This window comes from Pelodiscus sinensis, chromosome 5 (genome assembly GCF_052426305.1).
Source record: "Pelodiscus sinensis isolate ZL-2025 chromosome 5, ASM5242630v1, whole genome shotgun sequence".
Lineage (NCBI taxonomy): Eukaryota > Metazoa > Chordata > Testudines > Trionychidae > Pelodiscus > Pelodiscus sinensis.
The window spans coordinates 62943706-62965211 of record NC_143056.1 but is presented as its reverse complement, the minus strand read 5'-3'; the positions used below and the strand labels follow the sequence as shown (position 1 = coordinate 62965211).

General features: G+C 45.5%; 1 protein-coding gene across 2 annotated transcripts; it reads left to right on the top strand.

Moving 5' to 3' along the window:
* Window positions 1-4488: 4488 nt before the first annotated feature.
* RHOV (ras homolog family member V) lies at window positions 4489-15827 on the top strand. 2 transcript variants are annotated; one of them, XM_006128685.4, is made up of 4 exons: window positions 4835-4974; window positions 9331-9463; window positions 11973-12031; window positions 12820-15827. In XM_006128685.4, the coding sequence occupies exons 1-4, from the start codon at window positions 4939-4941 to the stop codon at window positions 13258-13260; spliced, it is 669 nt and encodes a 222-aa protein (XP_006128747.1). In that variant the 5' UTR covers window positions 4835-4938; the 3' UTR covers window positions 13261-15827. The 2 variants fall into 2 exon arrangements, with proteins under 2 accessions (XP_006128746.1, XP_006128747.1); XM_006128684.5 differs by lacking the exon at window positions 9331-9463 and having other exon boundaries at window positions 4489-4974.
* The last annotated feature ends 5679 nt before the right edge of the window (window positions 15828-21506 follow it).

The following is a 21506-nucleotide window of genomic DNA, read 5'->3' as shown; positions in this document are numbered from 1 at the left end:
TCCTGGATTGTCTGGGAGATTTTAGTGGGCTGCTAAAAATCCAGCAGTGCAGCTGGACTAAGGTAGGATCCCTACTTGCCCTGGTTCCGCGCAGTTGCCAAAAGTGACCAGCATGTCCCTCTGGTTCCTAGGCACAGGAGCAGCCAAGGAGGTTTCTGTGAGCGGACCTTGCCCGGAGCACTGACTCTGCAGCTCCTGTTGTCTGGAAACAGAGCCACCTGGCAGCCCCCTGAGGCTAGGAGCCAGACATGCCAACTGCTTCTGGGAGCCACCCAAAGAAGGCACCACCTGAGTAGAGCCAACACCCCTCACCCCTTCTGCATCTCAATCCCCTGCCCCAGCCCGCAGCCCTTTCCTGCACCCAAACTTCCTATCAGAATCCACACCCACTGCTGTACTGCAATCTCCTGTCCCAGCCTGGAGCTTCCTCCTGCTCTCTGAACACCTTGGCCCTGCCCCCAACCCAGTGCCTACACCTCCTCCTGCACCCCTTGTCCCATACTCAGCCCTGAGCTACTTCCCACATGCTAAACCCCTTGGCCTCACACCACAGCCCAGAACCTGTACCACAACCCTTGTCCCAGTCCAGGCAAAGCAACTAAGGGTATGGAGGGGCTGAATGATTGGAGGGTGGGGCCTCGAAGAAGGGGAGGGCTTTGGGGAAAGGTTGGGGCAAGAGTGTAAGGGTTTGTATGGTTAGATAGTTGGCAACCATAATTAGCTTTCCTCCAGCCAGTGTTAAAAACTGCAGTGTTGCTATTGCACTATGGGTGAAGCCATAGGCTAGCCACATGAGTACTGGTCCACCTGACTCCCTGGGTGTATAAACTGCTATTTTTATCATATTAGCTGGAGCAGAGCAAGTGCATATGTGTCCAGCAGGGCTGGCTTGCTTCCAGCTGGCATACATACATACCCGAAGGGGTCAACACATATGGGACATTGGCATGATGGATTTCTAATATTGTAAAAATGTCACTTTGTCCTTTGATAGACTTCCCTTGTTATAGCTCCAGCTGTAAAGCTGGCTACAATAATTAGAATCCAAGGAGAAAACCTTGTTTTTCTCCTCATTAATAATATGTTTTTGTTAATAACAGGACAATGTGCCTCTGTATATCAGTTTGCTTGGCATCATTTACTATTCACTACTTAACTGTGTAAGTCAACATTTCATTGTAAACCTGTACTTACTTTCATACAACCATTCCATGTTAATCAGAAGCTGTAGCTAGTAGTCCTGCTCAGACTTGTAATGACTGAATGTGTTACTATATGAAGTTACTTAGTCTATATGAAATGTGTTTGGCCATTTCAGTTCAGTTCCTACTGGACAGATGTCTACATGACAAAAAATCCCATTGCTGTGGTTACTAATACGTATTCTCAGGAGAGAGACCAAGTGTAGCCCTTGTGACCAAGTTACTACCACCACCACCACACCCCAAACTCAGAGAGATTATCTTTGCACAGTAGGAATGAAACATTTTACAGAGACACCTTGCACTGCAGCTGCCATGATATACCTCTTGTGTTGAAAGAGCATGCAAGTCTCCATGGCTATCAATCCAGTATCTCTTATGAACTGTGATGTACTTTTATTACCAAAATAAACTCTTAATTGAGGACCGGTTAGTGCTGTTGTGTGAATTTTCTTTCCATCGCAGAGCTGTACCTACATGTTCTACTAGATGTCCAGAGCCAGATAAGACTGCAGGAAGAAACCTGTGGGAACTGCCCTGTTCCTTTCCCATAAATTAACTGCTTGGCAAATGTAGTTTAAAAATAACTGAAACAGGAGAATCAGGACATCTCATCCCATGGAGGTGAGTATGTCAACAGTCAACTGTTGTCAGAAATCTGTCTACAAAGGGAAGTGCTGATTTGCAGAAATATAAGATGTTGGGAGAGGAGTGAGAGTGGATGTTTCTGTACTTCCAATGAGACAGTTCATCTTCCTACAGGAGAACCATTCATTGATAAACAACAAATGGGAACAAAAGTTTGCCAGGTCCCTTTTATCTCCTCCTTCTGCTGCTGCTGTTGTCACTTTTGCTAACAGTAGGAAATTCACACTCCCCCTGATTTACATTCAGCTTCTTCCTCTTACTGGGAAACAGCACCACATATTTCAGAGCTGAACAGCTCCCATGGTGTTATCTCATATTTCAAATGTGTGCTAAGAAACCACTTTAGGGGCTTTGAGTACATGAAGCAATTTGTTGCATTGCCTCCGCTTGGTGAATGTCCAGGAAAGCTCATTATACCATCTACATGTTTTGTTAGTCTTTAAAGTGCTACCAGACTATTTGCTGTTTTTTAAATGTTTCCTGTTACAGACTAACTCAGCTACCCCTCTGAAGCTTTTGAATACAGCAGTTCTGTTTCTCAAAGCAGCTTAAAAAGGAGCCAATGCTGCCTGGACCATTCTGGGGTTCCTGAAGTAGCTGACCCATAGATGTGTTTGGACGAATCTTCTCTTAAAATCAGCACAACAAATACAGAGACTATAATGTAGACCCAACCACTGCCATTCTAATCACTGTCTCATCTCATTCTGAGACTTAACTATACTATACTCAATGGACAGAGCTGGGGAGAATGCAGTGGTGGGATGTTTTAAGAAAAATGTGCAGGTAGAGATGGCCAAACTATCATATGTTGTTCCTGAGAGCAAAGGCTTGTGGGTACTTTCCAAACGTGGAAATGTCCATGGATTTTACTATCACTGTAGTAGCTCCATCCCTTCCAATGATGATATATAAGTTGACAGAAGAATTCTTCAGTTGACTTAACTGCCTATACAGTGGGGGTTAGGTCAACCTAACTACATGGTATAGGTGACAGTTTTTGCAGTCCTGAGTGATATCACTTGGTTTACTTAAGTTATGGGTGTAAGCAAAGTCTTAGTAGCACTCTGACTTCTAGCCTACCCTTTTATTGGTTCAACTCCCACATCAGGACTTAACCCCCATCTCCAAGATCAATGGTGCAATATTTGTCTGCATTGTTTTTTCCCCCTCACAATTTCCCATTATTCCTCTTGGTATAACAATGGGAATGCTATTGCTGAAGGTGCCAGCATTTTTGCCACTAAATCTTCTCCCCTCTGTCTTTCTAGTTGTCTCTCTCATAAAAAAAAAAGGAGCTCTTCAGAGCAGGGATTGTGCCACCTTCTCTGGTTAGCACATTGTGGGCACCCCTAGAAAGTAGCAGAAAAATGCAAAACTAGGAGACCAGAATGGAAAGCCCTGTGCACATCCACGTAGATATGAAAATGGTTCATTCTTTGGCCAGAATGTAGCAACAGTTTCACCTGTGTTAGAAGAGTAGGAATGGGTTGGTTCTAAGAACTTAAAGTTACCCAATAAGAAACGTGGCATGCTCACTCTCTTTCATTTGTTTTCTGTGCTGCTCTGCAGTATTGTCCAAGGTTGCAGTTCCTATTCCTCTGGGATTCTTTATCAATAATCAGTGATTCTCCATACTGGGACTATTGGCACTGGCCTTAGAAGCACATTAGCAGTTTCTTTTGAAGAAAAAAACAGTTTTGAACAAATGAGCAGGGCCCCTCTTTTTGTTCTGTGTTTGTGTAGCACCTAGCTCAATCGAATTCAGTTCCACAACTGGGGCTCTTAGGGACTATAGTATTGCACACAAATAATAAGCAACAACAGCAGCAAAAATAATTAGAGATTGATAATGCACAATAGAGACTTTTGCCTGGCTAGAATCCAGCTCAGGTTGATAGTTAGTGCCTGAAAGTCAGTGTCATTTGATAGCTCCTCAGTGTGCTTTCTTAGGGCAGGGATACACCACAAACTTACATCGATATAACTACATTCCCTCAGGGGGATGACACACTTACACCAGTCTAGACCCGACCCCCCCCCAGTGTAGACAGCACGATGTCAATGGGAGAGTTTCTCCCGTTGACGTAACTACTGCCTCTCTCTGCCATGGAGGAGGATTAACTACACTAACGGGAGAAACTCTCCTCTCAGTGTAGGAGTGTGTTCACTAAAGCGCTACAGTGGTGTGAAAACGAGCCCTAACATGAGCTTGTTGGTCTCCAGTTCCTAATGAACAGGTGCCCACATCACAAAGCCCCACTGCATTTTGTGCTAATAAGCATTCCCTTGGAGGAAAACAAACATTTGAATGGGTGTGGAGCATGAAATTCCCTCATACCCCTGCAGAACAGGTTAAAGGCACCTTGGGAGGGCAGTGTGGGAAACTTCCAGTGCCACTGCTTTTGCTGTACCTGTTCTGGGCATAGAGGACTTCACACTGCAGATCTGTTGGGCCACCACCTTTCACCAACACTAATGTCACTGACTGAACCTGTAAGAGAAAGGAAGAAGAAAATATAGAGGGTAAGGAGGCTGGTGGATTGAGTTTTCTCAGCCGCCCATGAAGCAGCATCAGGTTACAAGGACAGGAGGTGGGACTATGCAAATCAGGCTTTTTTTAAACCATTACAGGTGTAGAACTCCAAGTTAAGCAACAGTAGTTTAGAGTGAGAGAAGGTGAGATCCACAGGGCAGTGCTCAGCCCTCACTGCAGCTGCTGCCTTGCCAGCTCCAAGATATTCCAAGGGATGTAGTGCCAGAGGCAAAGGAGCTGCCATCTTCTCTGTGCTGTAGTGGCTGGGCCTGCTGCTTTTTTTAGGGTTTTTTTTTCTGGTTTGGTTTTGTACCTTCCCTTCTCCCTCCTCATTCACCAAACTTTGAAAAAAAGGGGGAACAGGGCTGTTTCCCTTTTTTCCTCTTCAAGCTATGCCCCCCCAGGAGCTTCTGGATTATTCACCCACCCTTCGAAGAAGCAGTACCCCAAGGGGCAGTGGCCCACAGCTGGGCATTAAATGTGTCTTGGTCGGTGATGGAGCCGTGGGCAAGACCAGCCTGATCATTAGCTACACAACAAACGGATACCCCGATGAGTACGAGCCCACTGCCCTGGACACCTTCTCAGGTAAGGGGGAATGGAAGTTAAGTGCCAGTTGGGAGATCCTGCCTGACAGCAGCCTGCTATTGCCTCTGGGGTTGACCTCCTTCCTTCCTCTTTCTCACTGTCACAATGGTCTTGTCTATAGTAGGATATTTCAGACACATCTTTCCAAAGGGTGTAACTCCACCACTCCAGTGGGAATCCTAGTAGAGAGGGGCCATCAGCTACGATCAACAGATCAACGTTTTAAACACCATGCCGGAAGCCAGTGGAATCAATAGGGTGCTTAAAATGCCAGCAGCAGCCATCCATTCCCACAGTTAACTATTGCAGGACCCGAACCATTTTTTTTTATCTTCTATGATGTAGACAAGGTATAAACTTTACATAGGAGGCTGTAAAGGGAAACCGGTTTTTCCTCTCACACAGGATGCGGGAAGCAGCTCTCATTCTTGGCTACAACTTGTGCAAAACTGTAGAAAGGAAGTTTATTCTGCTTGAGTCTGTTCCTTCAGGCCTGAAATGCTTAGCTAAGAAACTTATCTAGGGGTTCATTGCCTTTCCTGCATCTCTCCTTAGGAAAAAAGGAGGAGGGGCAAGCTGTGAGGAACTCTCCAGGGTGTTGTTATTAATGAAAATATCACCTATTATCCATAACTGTGCTGGGTGAAATCCTGACCTCATTGAAGTTCAGTGGCAAAACTCCTATTGACTTCAATAAGGTCAGGATTTCGTCCTTGATCTTTTTGTGGTAAGGTTTTTTGTTTTTTTGTTTTTTGTTTAACTGACTTCCATCACTGTAATATCTGAGTGCTTTGGGATATATAATTAGACAAGCCCCTGGCCCAAAGATTGTAACCTGCTCAGGATAGAGATCTGAGAAAAGGGACAGCTTTGTGTGGCTGTCAGGGTATGACTACACACACAGCCCATGATGACAGACAGCGTCAGTACTTGCATAGACTCCGCTCATTACTGTGTTAAAAGCAGATGTGTAGGCAATAGGCTCTGCCTCAGAGAGGTGGTGGTGGGCTTCAGAATCTTTCCAGCCCCAATATCTACACCGCTGTTTTTAACATGGTATCATAAAATCTGCAAACCTGAAACTCTGGACCTGAGCTTTGAGACTTATTGTATAGATCAGTGGCTCTCAACCTTTCCAGACTGCTCTACCCCTATCAGGAGTCTGATTTGTCTTGCACACCTTGTTTCACTTCTCTTAAAAACTTCATGCTTACAAAATCTGACCTAAAACCACAAAAGTGTCACAGCACACTATTTCTGAAAAAGTGCTGAAAAATTCATTTTTACCATATCCTTATAAAATAAATCATGTGGAATATAACTATTTTACTCACATTATAAATGAGTCATTGTGTGAAATTTTAGTTTGCACTGCCTTCACTGTGCTTTTTATGAAACCTGTTGTAAAACTAGACCAACATTGAAATGAGTTGAAATACTCCTTCATGAGCTGAAACAAAAAACAGGACTGTGTGTGTGTGTGTGTGTGTGTGTGTGTGTGTGTGTGTGTGTGTGTGTGTGTGTGTGTGTGTGTGTGTGTGTGTGTGTGTGTGTGTGTGTGTCTTCCTCCCCTCCCGCCACCCATGTTCATGCACCACTCATACCTTCACTTATGTTCTTGCTGTGCTTGTGTCACTGGTTAGGACTGGGATTCAGGGAGAGAGGTGGCCTGTTCCTAAGTTTTATTGAAGTAGTTTTGTTCCTTATGGTGACAGATACAGGGAGAGAAAAACATCTGTGAGTAACGCTTTGGAATTTTATTGTTCTGGTTGTGTAGCTGGTTAGGGCAGAGATACAGGGCAAAAGACAGCTGTGTGGCTGCTCTGATTTCTCTGGCATGGTTCTGGGAAAAGGACAAGGAGACTGGAACTAGGTCTTTATCCCCCAGTGAAAAAATAGCATAATTAACATAATTGAAGAGTACATAAGTAAACACTGTCTGCTAAAAGTTTGCTTTGCATATTAAAAGATATGGATGTTTGCTGTCTGGAGATAGCTCTGCTGATCTCATCCTGACTCCTGGAGAAGCAGGAGGGTAAATAACACTCTGGTGATATGTTAATACCCCACTTAACTCTTGCCTTCTCTTGGACTTTGAGCTGTACCTTTGCTATTGCTGTAGCTTCACACATTCGGCTCTCCAGCTACTTGCCCAGCCTCTCTGTGGGTATGTCTATACCAGTGTTTCTCAACAAGTGGTACAAGTAGCCTTAGGGGTACTTGAGAAGTCTGGGGGGTATGTCAGCACAACTGAAATTTGGAGAAAACTGAATTTTTGTTTAAAGTTTTACAGTGCTTTATTATTTTTGTACTTTTTACACCCAAAAATTCAATTGTCCCTAGCTTAAATGCGAGATAGCATTTGTTCAGACTGGACATGCTTTCAAAAAAGCAGATTGTTTTTTCAATGCTCTTTGGCAGTGTGGACATGTGACATAGCTACATTGATCAGGGTATGGATTTTACACACACACACACATGGATGTAACAATATTAGCCTACCTTTCAATGCAGACCAGGCCAAAGTGACTTAGGAGCCCCAATTTCAAAAGCAACCAGTTACTCAGGAGCAAAATGCAGGACAATGTAGCACTTTAAAGACTAACAAGATGGTTTATTAGATGATGAGCTTTCGTGGGCCAGACCTGAGGAAGTGGGTCTGGCCCACGAAAGCTCATCATCTAATAAACCATCTTGTTAGTCTTTAAAGTGCTACATTGTCCTGCATTTTGCTTCAACTACCCCAGACTAACACGGCTACATTTCTATCATTACTCAGGAGCCTAAGCCTGATTGAGAGGCAGTGGGAGTTAGTTCCTTATTGCCATAGTCCCTTTGAATATGGGATTTAGGTACTTTTGCAGATGTTACTCAAGACCTATTAGAAAAGGAAGGAAACTTCCCTCAGCCGGTAATACAGGCTATGTCTAGACTTCAGGCTTCTTTCAGAAGAAGCTTTTCTAGAAGAGATCTTCCAAAAAAACTTCTGATCCCTGCTGTAGATGCAGGTATGTCAACAGAAGAATGCCTCCATTGTTTGTGAGAGGTGGTGTGCTACACCAGTGTAAAACCCTCTGTGTAGCCCTGTCTGTTCTATTTAGCTATGCTAGTGTACTGGCTTCTGTTATTTAGATGTACCCTAAGGCATAGTGGTGTGGGAACAATTTTTGGAGTGAGGATACAGCTGTCCCTCCTACACACAAACTTATCTCAGTCCATGCCCCTCACTGCCCTTTAGAGATGGGGCTGGCAGCAGGCACCTCACATGTGGAACCAGCGGCTAGGACTCTGGGTCTAATGGTGGGGAGGGACCCTGCATGTGGAGCTTGACAGCAGGGCCAGCAGCTGAGTGGGACCCAGAGCTGGTGGCCAATACCATTTGTGTGGGAACAGCAGCCAAGCAAGACCTGGGGCTGGAAGTGGAGACACCAGCAGGGGTACAGCAGGGTTGGTGGCAAGAACCCTGCAGGCAGTGGCATGAGGCTGGTAGCTGGGAACCTGGGCAGCAGGGGCATGTGGCTGGAGTGCCCAAAACTTAAGAGGTGCCACAGCACCCTACCGTACCCCAACTTCCTGCACCTATGCTTAGACACTGTGGAAAATTTCACCCCCTTCTCTGTGTTACTTGCTTTTTCATCAGTGATGAAAGCCTTAGTGGAGACAGGACTCTGACATGTTTAATGGTGACCTACAAAGGATTTCTTTTTTAAAAATTGGGCTTGTGTTGTGGGGGAGGTTTTTTTGTTTGTTTGGTTGGTTGGTTTTTGAGGGGGGGTGTTTTGTTTTTGCTACTTTATAATGGCTAAATAAGGCTTGAAACGTTTTTTTTAAAGAACAATTCTGCTTGTTTTTATCTTTAAAAATATAAAAAATGTATACTGTAAATTCTCCCCCTTAACTGCGGGGAGGGGATGTTGACTTCTCTCTCCAAATACTCATTGGCATTGGCAGTGAATAATTATTAACAAAACATAAAGATTTTAAGGAGTCTGACTAAAAATCCATTCTCCTCTCAACAGCTGAGCTTCAAACTATGTCTCTCCTAGATGCCAGCATTTCACTAGTTCTCCAGTCACCACTGAGTCCTGTCTAGACTGGAAGATTCTAACTTCTAATGGACAAAACAAGCTGAAACAAAACCTTTAAAAAATATTTCAGGTCTCTTTTATACATTATAAGAAACACAAAAGGGCACTAGACCAATTATGATTCCTTTGCAGGTCAGTTCGAAATGTAATATGGGCTCAAGTGGGATGCAGATCTGGGTTTCACATATCTTGAAGTCTGAGAGATAGGCTCAGGCCTGTTGTTTTTGTTGCTGGTTTTTTTTGTTTGTTTGTTTGGATGCCCCTCTAGTTCAGTAACCATTGTGAAGAGATATGGGAGAACTGCTGGTCTGCACTGAGCCCTAGCTCTCCCCAGAGAGCTACTGGAAAGGAAAAAACCGAGAAGAAAGATTCTGCCGTTCCAGGGTTCAGGGGAAATTTAGGTACATCTCTACACTATGTAGCTTTTAATGAGAAGGCTGTGTTGACACAGCCCTGTCAAAAAAAAGTCTGTGTGTGAATGCTTTTTGTTGGCACTTTAGCCCACAAAATACAGAAATTCTACCCTTTAGGATGGGCTTTCACTTAGTTGACAGGAGAGCTCTCCTGCTGACAAAGCAAAATCAACATTCACATTTGCATGTGTGGGGGCAAAACTTTGTCATTCACTGGAGTGGAGGAGCAGCTAAGCACCCCTGAACAACAAAAGTTTTGTCAGTCAAGTGCAAATGTAGTCATAGCCTTAGAAAATGGTCTGAGGCGCCATCGTTCCTTTAGTTTCTGAGAAAATACCATCTTGGGTAACTGTCTGTCTCATTCTGGTCTCTATGCTCCTCGTTGAGAAGAGGGGCAGGAGGGATTGATTATCTTCATTCAGAATGATTATATGTATTATTATTGGCAAACCACAGCCAATGAGAGCTGAGAGGCTCTGTGCCTATGGATGCTTAAATAAAGAAAGCATCTTGCAGCCCACCAGCGGCTTACCCGGGCAGGCCTGTGACTCAACTTTGAAAACCCCTGGTAAATTCACTTCTCTAAATTGTGGTAAATGGGTTAATGAAAGAATTCTTTAATCAACCCAGCTGTGTCTACCCCAGGGATTAGGATGGTGTAACTATGATACTTGGAAGTTATTCACCCCCTGAGCAGTATAGCTAGGTTGATCTGCATTTGAAGCAGAAACCAGGGCTCAAATTCCCAGTAGTCCTTTTGATCTGAAACAGAACCCTTCCTCCCCTGAGGCTTAGATGTGGTAACCACCCAACTTAACTGTTTTCCAGTCACAAGGAAGCAATGGCTTTCACATACGCTGGCAGGAGAGGCAGTGCATTCTGTGTGCCTCCCTTCCTCCCTCTTTCTTTGTGTGTGGGTGTTTTAATTTCCATTCATTCTCACTGGCTCTCTTTCACAGTTTTGTGTCAGTAAGCAGAATCATTCTTCTCCCCAAGGGTTTTTATGACCCCACTGACACCGAGGTCAGTTGTTTCTGCCACTTCACTCACCAGCTAATAACTAAGAAGACAAGATTCAGTTTGCTTCTTTAAAATAACAAAGCCCCCTCCAGAGCATCCCCACCAGAGGGAATGACACATCAGAAATATACTAGTTGGTGTCAAGTGCTCACCATTGTCACCTTAGTACAGGATGTCTCCCTTCCTTCAGCAGACCAGTGCTATTTTCACATTCTGTCAAGAATGTAATGCAATTCCCAGTCCTACCTTTTCCTCCAGCCATTCTCTCTGGAATCTGAAATACTCAGAGGTCTAACAACTTCATTTTGAATTTCCATACCTGGGAACAGGTCCTGACTCTGTGATAGGGGGGACTGATATCACCATGTTAAAGGTTTCTGCAATTATGGATTAATATACACATATATAATTCACCACTGTTGGTGGAAATGGTGGCAACTGTAGAGTAGGCAACAAAGTAGTAAAAACTCCCAACCCTGCTGGAGTTTGCTAGTAGAGGCAAGGCCTCTGAGTACAGATTAGCCCTAAAGGAACCATCTAGAGGAATTAAATCACATTCCTTTTCCTTTAAGCACCTTTGCTTTAAGATAGTATTTATGTTCCACAGCTGGAGCAATACTAAGAGAACATCTCTGAGAAAGTTTTTGTAACTGGTTGAGGAGGTGGGGACATGGCCAGCCCAGGAAGGGTAATCTGAGGGTTTGTCTACACTAGCCAACTTGGGCTTGCAGGACTCAGGCTTTGGAGCTGTTTAATTGTAGTGTAAATGTTTGGGTTCAGGCTGGAGCCCAGATTCTAGGGTTTCGTGGCACAGGACGGTCTGAGAGCTTGGACTGAAGCCTGACAGAAAGTCTACACCACAATTAAACAGGACCACAGCCCAGGCCCCAAGCCAGCTGGCACCATCCATCCATACCCCAGCTGGCCACAGAGTAAAAAAAAAAACTCAGATTCAGTCCCTGAAGTTTCAGATTCTATATATCCCTAATGGATCTTTTGAGGATGTGGGAGAAGATTGTCAAATTATTGCTAGGGCATTGTTTGACTAAAAGACCAGACCTACCAAAGGTCTTTGTGTAGTAATGTCGTGGAAAGACTCAGATAGTCTGGTCCAGAATATGATCTGAGGAAGTGGGTCTGGCCCACGAAAGCTCATCACCTATTAACCCATCTTGTTAGTCTTTAAAGTGCTGCATAGTTTTTCCTTTTGAAATAACCAAAGAGACTCTTCCCAGGAAAGCCTGTGTAGGTTTCCCAAAAGAAACTGGGTTTGGGGTGTTTTGGTAATGACTGCGTAGATAGCCAGAAAGGGTGGACATGTGCAATAAAACAGAGAGTCACTTGAACACTGAGTCAGGGCATTAATTCAAAGAGCTCCCCAAAGACACAAAACAGAGTTGGAGAGAAGAACATGTGTGCATCTGTCTGCCTGTGAGGCAGCAAGTCTGTACTCATCCTCTCTCTCTCTGTGTTGCAGTGCAGGTTCTGGTGGATGGAGCCCCTGTTCGGATCCAGCTCTGGGACACAGCAGGACAGGTGAGACCAGTCAAAGGAGAATCAGCCATTTTGGTTCTGACTAGTCAGTGGGACAGATGCTATTGGCAGGGTTTGTGAGGTGGGCAGTGTACAGCTAGGAAAGACACATACACTAATGCAGGGCTACTCAACTTTGGAAGCCCCGGGGGCCACAATGATACTCACAGCACATGCCAAGGGCCACAGCTTAAGTGTGGTTGCATATACAGTACATGCAAATATATGCAAATAGCTTATTTCACACTGATGGGCATGAATACAAAGATTAAAGCAAAACTACACAACACACAGGCCCCATTTAAGTCCATTCTGCTGATATTAATAAAATGCAATATTTACCCGATTTCCACTCATATGACAGCACTTTTAACGAGCAATGACAGTCCAGGAATTTAACTACTAAAATGCATATCAACAGAAGACCATTATATTGGCTCACTGTTGTGGAGCATTTTCCCAGTGGGGCCATGTTCAAAGGATCCCACCTGCGGGCCACATGTTGAGCCCCATGTAAACCCAAACTGCACCACGGGCCACAGACAAATGGGCCCTGGGCTGCATGTTGAGTAGCTCTGCACAAATGTATGAATTAATGACACTAATGAAACAGAATGTTTCAAGGATTCTTCTCCCTGTAACTCAGCCCTCCAGAATGATGTGGAAGGAGCATGAAAGGGACTTGGCATCCTGTCTTTGAGATGCTGGTAACATATTCATTGTGTGAAGGAGACAATCCACTATCACTCTGGTTGGCAGTCCAATGATCTTCTCTTTTTTTTCCCCTGCAGGAGGATTTTGATTCCCTCAGGTCACTCTGTTACCATGACACTGATGTCTTCCTTGTCTGCTTCAGTGTGGTGAACCCCAGCTCCTTCCAAAACATTACTGAGAAATGGATCCCTGAGATACGGACTCACAACCCCCAAGCACCAGTGCTCCTGGTGGGGACGCAAGCTGACCTGCGGGATGATGTCAATGTACTCATCAACCTGGACCGTTACCATGGGAGGCCTGTGCCCAAGCTTCAAGCTGAAGGCCTGGCAGAGAAAATCCGGGCTCAGACCTACCTGGAGTGCTCAGCTCTGACTCAAAAGAACCTGAAAGAAGTTTTTGACACAGCCATTGTCAGTGCAGTGGAGCACAAAGCCCGGCAGGAAAAGAAGATGACAGCGAAAGGGATCAAAACCCTCTCCAAGTGTCGTTGGAAAAAATTCTTTTGCTTTGTCTGAAGCTGGCTTGGAAAAACACCTTATGCCAGTGTTGACTGTGGAGAGCCATGTGACTGCACCAATGGCTCCAGCAAGGAAGGTGCTGTGAGCTGTTGAGCATCAGAGACTTGGCTCTTGCTGGGTTATAGTCACAGGTTGGGAGAAATGAAATGGACTTCCATTGCATCGCGTTATCAAATGGTCCCTTTAGCTTTAAGCATCTGATGGACATGTCTGTGATGTCCCAGATTGATAGGAGCCTTTATTACACTCAGACTTGGGCCTAAAGAACAAGCATGTTCGCTGTGTCAACTATGCCCGGTATGACCAGTTTCATTTGTGAAAGCCAACAAAATCTTCCAAAATCCTGTCCCAGCATAATCTAACTCTTAGACCTTGAGATGGATTCTTGAGAGCTGGCTCTATTCTGGCCATTCTAAAGTCTTGGTCGAGAAGAGGGAAGGGGTCTTTACAGGCGATACAACCAAGAGGCTTGGTAGGGGCTGCTCTGTTGAAACAAGTAGGACTTAGAGGCTTCTCCTCACATTCTGATCACTAATGGGGATCGTGTCATCAAGATGTGATAGAGCCATGCTCTTACATTTGTAAAGATAGTGTGCCATGTGCTGATAATATCCTTGGGAAAGGGCTTTCCTATGAGGCATATCCTGCAAAGAGACCAGTGGCTATCTGAGGGAAAGCACATTGCAAGCTGCAGTCATCCTGAAAGCAAAACATTTCCTAAAGAGGGCTCTATGGTACAATGAGTTACCATGCTACAGCCACATGCTCCAAAGTGATCACTCCTTTTGGGTGCCTATCTGGAAATGCCTGACGTTCAGAGATGCTGAGGAGTGGGACTGCTGGGCCTCAGCACCTCTGGACAGCAGGCACAAAGACAGTGCCTGATGAGGGGTTTATAATGAAACAGGGGAGTGCAGTGGTGTTGAGGGAGAGAAGGAAAAGCATGTAATGGAAGGAAAAGTGAGATGTGAAGTGAAGCTGAGAAGGAAGGATATAGGGGAAGGAGAGGATAGAAGGAAAGGAGGAAGGATATAAGGGAAGAAGAGAGAGGAAGGAAAGGCAAAAGGATATAAGGGAAGGAGAGGAAGTAGAGTAAGGAAGGAAAAGGGAAGGGAAAGAATAAAAGAGGAGCAAGAGAAAGGGGAGGGGAAAAAGTTATTCCATTATCATACCTGTAGGATTTTGCTTACAATGAAAACTTCAGTGAGCTCCCATTTTTAAAATGGTTTTCTTCAGTTTCAAAAGTCAGGAAAAAATAGTGTGTGGGGGGGGGAGGGGAACAGGAAAACCATCTATTTAGATGATGTCTGGCAGAACAGGAGAGAACCCCTTATACTGCTCAAACCTTGAGGTTTCAGAGTAAGAATTGAGGGTTCCCAGGCTCCTCCTTTCTGTTCTCAGGAGTTAGAGTATGAGCCACTGAGGTGAGAAGCAAAGGGAACTCTTAAAAGGTCTGCTCTATGACCTCCCAGCAAAGGACACCCCTTTGTGCGTGAGTCTCTATGGCCTGGAGAGCGGGGCGAGTTTCCCAGTGCTGTTACTAATCCTTCTTGTTGCTCCATTTCTAAAAAAAATTATTACCCCAGAGACATTTCAATCTAGTTTGCAGGCTAGAGAACACCACAGGCCTGTCATGCAACACTTTGGAGCATCTGGGGGTACTCTGCACCTGGCACTCAAATGTCCCTTTGGTCACTCTCTTTCTCTGGAAAAATGGCAGGCCAGGGATTGTTTACTCTCACATATACTTCTTGCCTAGGCTGACTGTAAAAACCACAGCATTTCACACAGGTGGCTAAAATGTGATTCATAGACTCTAGTCCAAATGCCACTCAGATGACAGTCACCATCATCTTTAACACAGAGGTACAGTCCTCTGAGAGTAGAGGCCCAAGCATGCATGCAGCCAGATCACTTGAATTAAGCTGGAGCATTGCATATGGAGACCAGTAGTCTCCACTGGCTGCATCCTATATTAAAGCTGACCACGACTGCAATTGTTTCTTTTTGTGAAACTGGGTGTGGCCCTTCTGAAATGTCACTGAGTTCAGCTGGATCCAGTCATGCAGGGCTAACCTGTGGAGAACAGGGATCAGTAATTAGAAGTGAAGAGATGTCCTGAGTTATTTTGTCATTATATCATGATGGGCAGGGCACTGTCAGTCAAAATCACTTTCAGTCATAAATATAGCATGCCATGTCTTTCCTCGCTGTGTAGGACAGCCAGTCTGTGTAACTAGTTCAGTTTGTAGGCTGGGACTTTGTGCATTTCTATAATGTAAGAACACGTGCTGAAACTGGGTCGATAAGGAGAATGCACCCTGAGCCTGAAGAGACAATCCAAGGTGAAGGTACCTGCAGGAGCTCATTGGGAGTGCTGGACTACGCTGGTTCCCCAGTGCAGAGTGAGTGCTGCGGGGAGAGCAAGCGCGGCCCATAAGTAGCTCTGTACGGACAATGGGATTGCTTTGTCCCAGTAAGGAAGCTGCATTTAGAGCTGCTTTCATTCACTGTTTACCATGTCTAATGTTTGTTGAAATAAAATGGTCTTATTTGAGAGTGAATGAAGTCTGTGTTCATAATTTCACTGGTGGCAAGAAGCCTGAGGCTTTCTGTGGGAAATGAGGTTGTTCTACTGGACAGATGCTTGCAGAACGGAGCTATGTCTCCTTGTCACAGGGTGTCCACTCCACACAGGACTGGAAGGCGTTATGATGGCTAAGTAGACATATTAACTCCAGTGGCTGCACCTGGTGAAAGACCCAGGAAACAGGGAATTGACTGCACATAGATTCAGCTGGACAGGATTAAATGGGGCCTATAAAGTCAGGAAGCTGGCAACAGAAAAGCTACAACTGGTAAAAGATAGTCACTTGCTGGGGTGAAGGAAGAGTGGGGGTCGGAACTGGTATTCCCAGAGAAAAGGGGAGGAAACAGCCCAGGAAAGGAACAGGGAGTGCTGGGAAGGTGAAGCTCAAAACTTCTGGACTGGAGTCTGGAATAGAGGGCAGACCTGGGTTCCTCCATCAGTCACTGGAGGAGTAGCAGCTGAGGCAGTGAATGGGAAGACTGCCTAGGACAGCTGAAGGCAAAACTTAGATATACCCCAGAAGGAGAAAATACCTGACCAGAGGGCTGAGTCATGAAAAGGCTGCAGCAGCTCCTGGAGGCTGCTAACCCAGAGAAAGGGGCAGAGGACTGTATGAAACCAGGGGAATGGATGTTGACCTGATGAGCTAATTCCCAGAGTGGCTCGCATGGGAGTGCCAGGCTAGCAGTAAGTGGAGCACCCTGTCGCACTTTGCTCTTGGTTCCCCCAGTCCAATTTTTGTTAGCATTGCTAATTATCCCTTCCTCAGTCCCACTCCAGTTTGCTTCCTTAACTGCAACTCAACTCCCCGTAGATTAGCTTTTGTTGGGGAAGCTCCCAAAAGTTGTGAGTCACCTGAGTTTCTTCTCTTCACCCTCAAAGGCCAGTCCTTGCGACAGCTCCTCTGTGCAAGAAGGGTTGGCAATGACATATAAGGAGCAAGCTAGTCTCATCAACAAGGACACAGCAGCAGCTCCTTCAAAATGCTGCCTTTGCAGCACTCTCTCAGTACAAAGCGAGATGCTCCTCTGGGCCCTCGTGCTTAGAACCTCAGGTTGACAATGTATTGCTCTGCCATCAGGCTAGCCTCGTTCCTGGTAGTTCAATAATTAAGTGCTGTCTGAGTGGTCTGTGCTGTTCAAGGCCCATCAGCAGATGTAGTCCCTGTCCCAAGGAGCTTACAGTGTTCAGAACCACAGTCATTGTACTGATTCTAATCAAAATCTCAGGGCCTCACAACTCCTTTGTGGATGGGGGTGGGGAGGGGAGATTCCAGCAGACAGCTTGGGGAGTAAGCAGGAAAGAAGCAAACTGAAGGATGGAGGTTGCTGAAAAGCTGGATCTGTGAGGGAGGAAGAAGGTTCCTGTTGGAAGATCATCTGAGGGGCTTTCCTCTGAGCACCAGAGGCTGGCTCATTCACTGACAGAAATCTGCCAATTGCTGGACCTGCTTGAGTTAGAATGGGTTAGGCTCAGGCTCATGGCACAGTACTCAAAGCAGCAGCCTATGGGTTCCATGGAGGTCAACATTTGGCTTTGCTGCTTCCCACAAGACTGCCCTGTCTTCATCATGATAAGACACACAAGAGATCCTGGAGGGACCTGTGACTGGAAGTAGCAGTGAAGAGTGAATGAACTCATGGAGTGATTCATTCCAAAGTGTTTCAGCTGTCATGTGCATAGTAAGTGGGTTAAAACTCAAGGAAAAGTCAACAATGGAACAATCCTGCACTATCACAGGGAAGTATTTACATTGCATGCTGTGTTGTATCTATGCTTTGCTTGAGCCCAGTGCCATCTAGCCCTTCACTACAGGGAGTAGGCTCTTTCCCTCTGTCTTGAAGCCTTACTCACACCCACTCTGTCTATGCTCCATAGTGGCAGACTCAACTGCAGCAGCAGCAGCAGCCGCCCTTTGCCTCTGGCACTGTGAAAGCTCCTGCAGTGCAGCTCCACCAGAGTTGCTCTGTCCCCGGCTCATTCTAAAACCTTGGCTGGGGTTGTAACACACTTGGATACCAGGTAGAATGATGAGAGAGGTTACTGTTGGCTCAGATTTGAATACAAATCACCTTTCCAGGGTGGGTTTTATGCAGCTGATCCCAGGTTGATGCTAGTTGGACATAGACTTCCAGCTGCATTCTTTCCATGCAATTTTCTTGCAGTTTAAGGCCAGAAGGGATCAGCATGATCCTAAGATGACCTCCTGCATAACCTGTTTTTATAGACTGTAAATGCAAAAGAAAAAGGGTACAAGCCATATCATGTAGTTCTTGTTCCCCCCCAGAGTGGGTGTGCCACTACTCCGCATATCGATCAAGATTTTTCCCTCCATACTACCACCTCATCAATTCTGGTGGCAATGCTGGGAGCTCTACAGGTTGCCAGCTGCATGTGGTTTTAAGTATTGAATCCTCTAACCTGGCTCAGATCAGGTGCTTAAGTCACTGGCAGCAGCCACTAGCTCATGTACGCTAGAGTGAGCTCTGGTGGAGGTGAACTCTGCTTTCTCAATGGTGAGAAAATTTGCCTAGTGTAGAGATGGCTCTTTTGTGTCTCTTTTCAGACTAACACACCCGTAATAGGCTTAGCTGTGCCTAATTAGCTCCCAGCTGGCAGGGCCTCTGTGCGCTTCCTCTGAGTCCTGGCTGGAAATAACTACCCAAAATACCAAGCATTGTCTGGCTCAGTGCAGCTACCTCCTACAGCCTGGTGTGGCAAGTCCTTGAGGACCCCTCCAACAGAGCTGTACACTCTGCTAGTGTAAACAGCACCTAATCCTATGTAAGACCATTGTGTTTAATTTAACCTTATCTGGCAGAGAGGGTGGAGGCATAAGCAGGCTAAGCAGTTGCATGGGACCTCCTATTAATTGTTTAGTACATGTCAGGGGGAAAGCAAAAATATTCCTGCTTAGGGCTTCCAGGGTCTGGCGCTGGCACTGTTAACAGGGAACTGCAACATTGTGACATGTCCAGTAACACAACTGAATTGGTAAAGCAGCTGAGACAGCTGGGGTCCAAACTCAGTACAACCTTGCTTCAATGCAATTATTACCAAGAGGGTTCAGAGAGGTTTCCCTGACAAGTCGGTAGCTATTCCCTGGCCCCTCTATCGGGCTATGTATTATAGAGTGACCAGTATAGTTTTGTAACTTAAGATACAAGAATGAAATCCCATGTCAGACAAACTACTCTAGAATGCTGTTAGGAATATCTTACTTAAGATACAGACTATAGCATGGCTATGATCCCACAGCAAGGGCTGCTCCATTCTGTACCTGGGCCTTCTGAAACCTGCTGACTCATGTGCACTAGAGGCCAGCCCTGGGTTCTATGCTGTAGAAGAGTTCCCATCATATAAATGCAGTACTGTACTAGTGAAGACCAATTGCACAAGAAAGGGGATGATTCAACCTCTCCCTTAGACAGGTTCCTTCTGCCACCACTGTCATGTGATGTCAGTTCCCAGGGTGACATGATGCCCTTTCTCTTCAGAGGGCTGCTCTGCTCACTGTTCAAACGGGCCTAACTTGTTCGGAAAGGGCAGGGTAAGATACAGTCCCTCTACTCTTTCCCCCCACCATTGCCCCAGGGCAATGCGGTGCTCTGAGAAGCATGTGTTTCCTCCCATAGAGAGGTGCATCAGGTGTAGGAAATTTGGCTCAGAAACAAGTTTCAGCAGAAGTCACTGAGCCAGGGTTTTCTTTCCCATGAGATAATCCTGGGCGGGGCAAACAATCACTTAAAATACAATGAAAACAAATGGCTTCCCATGGGTTAGTGTAAATCTCCCTTTCTTGTTTTCTTAGGAAGCTGGCCAGGGTTTTGTAAAACCAGCTCCAGGTTTGTAGCACAGAGGGTAACCCTGAGGTCTCAAGAGCTGCCCTGTGTCTGTGCCAGCTCTCTACTTCTCACTGCTGGGAGGTTGGGGGAAGGTTTTTCTGCTATGCTCCTCCCACTGTCAGCAGCATGAGCTACCCTGTAAGTGTAAGAAATCCTGTGGCTGCCAAAGGAATCAGACTCAATGCCAGCAAAGGAAGGTCTGAGAAAACATCCTTTTGATGGAGGGACCTCCCAAGGTCTACAGTGAATTGAGGATAAACAGGGCTCTGAGGGGCCAATAGAGCTAGACCCCAAACTTTCCCATTTCTTTGAAAACTGCTGCATCCAGCCTGGGATGTGTGGAACCCAGCTCTGTTCAATACCCTGTACACACTGTCTGCTTAGATGTACACTATTTGAACTCTGTGCTATAACCTATTAATAGCCCATTGGTTCCTATATGAATTCAGTGGCTCTGATTTTGCTCTTGCTTTCACTAAGGGTATGTCTGGACTGCATCCCTCTGTCAGCAGAGGAATGCAGATTAGGCAGGTCTACATTGCAAATGAAGCGGGGATTTAAATATCCCATACTTAATTTGCATAAAAATGGCCACCGTATTTGCCAACTCAGCACTTTGTTGGCAAAAAGCAGCAGTCTAGAGGGCAATCTGTGGAGAAAGAAAGCCTTTTTCGACGGATCCCTTATGCCTCCTGCAAGGAGGTTTACTGGATCTGTCGAAAAAGGCTTGCTTTCTTGACGGATCCCCCTCCAGACTGCTGTTTTTTGCCAACAAAGTGCTGAGTTGGCAAAAATGGTGGCCATTTTTATGCAAATTAAGCACAGGATATTTAAATCCCCATTTCATTTGCAATGTCGACCTGCCTAATCTGCATCCCTCTGCCAACAGAGGGATGCAGTCTAGACATACCCTAAGTGATGTCATTGGAAGACTGTAATGCCGATCTCTGGAGCTTAGTGCATGAGCCTTTACAGCTTCAGCTAAAAGCCAGCTGCCTCTCAGCTAAGGCTGTAGTATAGAGCAAACTCATTATCCTTTCTCTCTGTAAGTAGTTTAAGTGCCACTGCATGGGACAGTGAACTACACCTAGTAGGTGTGTGGATTACAAGACCATCCTTGCAAATCAAGAAGAAATGAGAGCAGAGATGGATCTAGTATAACTGTAAATATAAAGATGAGACGGGTGATGTAATGTCTTTTACTGGACCAGCTTATCTTGGTGAAGAGACAAATTTTTGAGCTCCATAGAGCTCTTCTTCAGGTCTAGTGGAAGAAGCACCAGATTAGTCCAATAAAATATATTACCTCACCCATCTTGCTTCTCTCATCACCCAGAACCAACATGTCTTCAAAATGGCTGCAAACAACAGTAGCAAATACTGGTCTATTGTCTGTCACATGCTACAGCTCCCCTGAACCTAGTGTTATTAATTCTGCAGAGGAATGGGACTATTGAGGTCTCTTCCAGTGCTACTCTTCTACCATTTTATGCTACTGAAGGCAGAATTTGGCCCAAGCTGTCTAACGGCTCTCTTTTGCCCTAGGCGTGCTTTGTCATCTTAAATTCAGTATGGCTATAGAGAAGCCTGATACAGATATGCTGTTTCTTTATGGCACAGCACTACTCCCAAGGATTTGCTCACCAGAGCACTAGTGTAGACAGTGCTTCAGGCAGCCACTGTCATTTTAAGCACTGTGGTGTTTAACCATGCTCAAAGCAGGGCTACACACCACAGGGGCTGCTGGCGCCTGAATCTAAATTGAGGCCCTCCTATGATTGCTGGTCCCTTTGGAACCAAACTGTTGT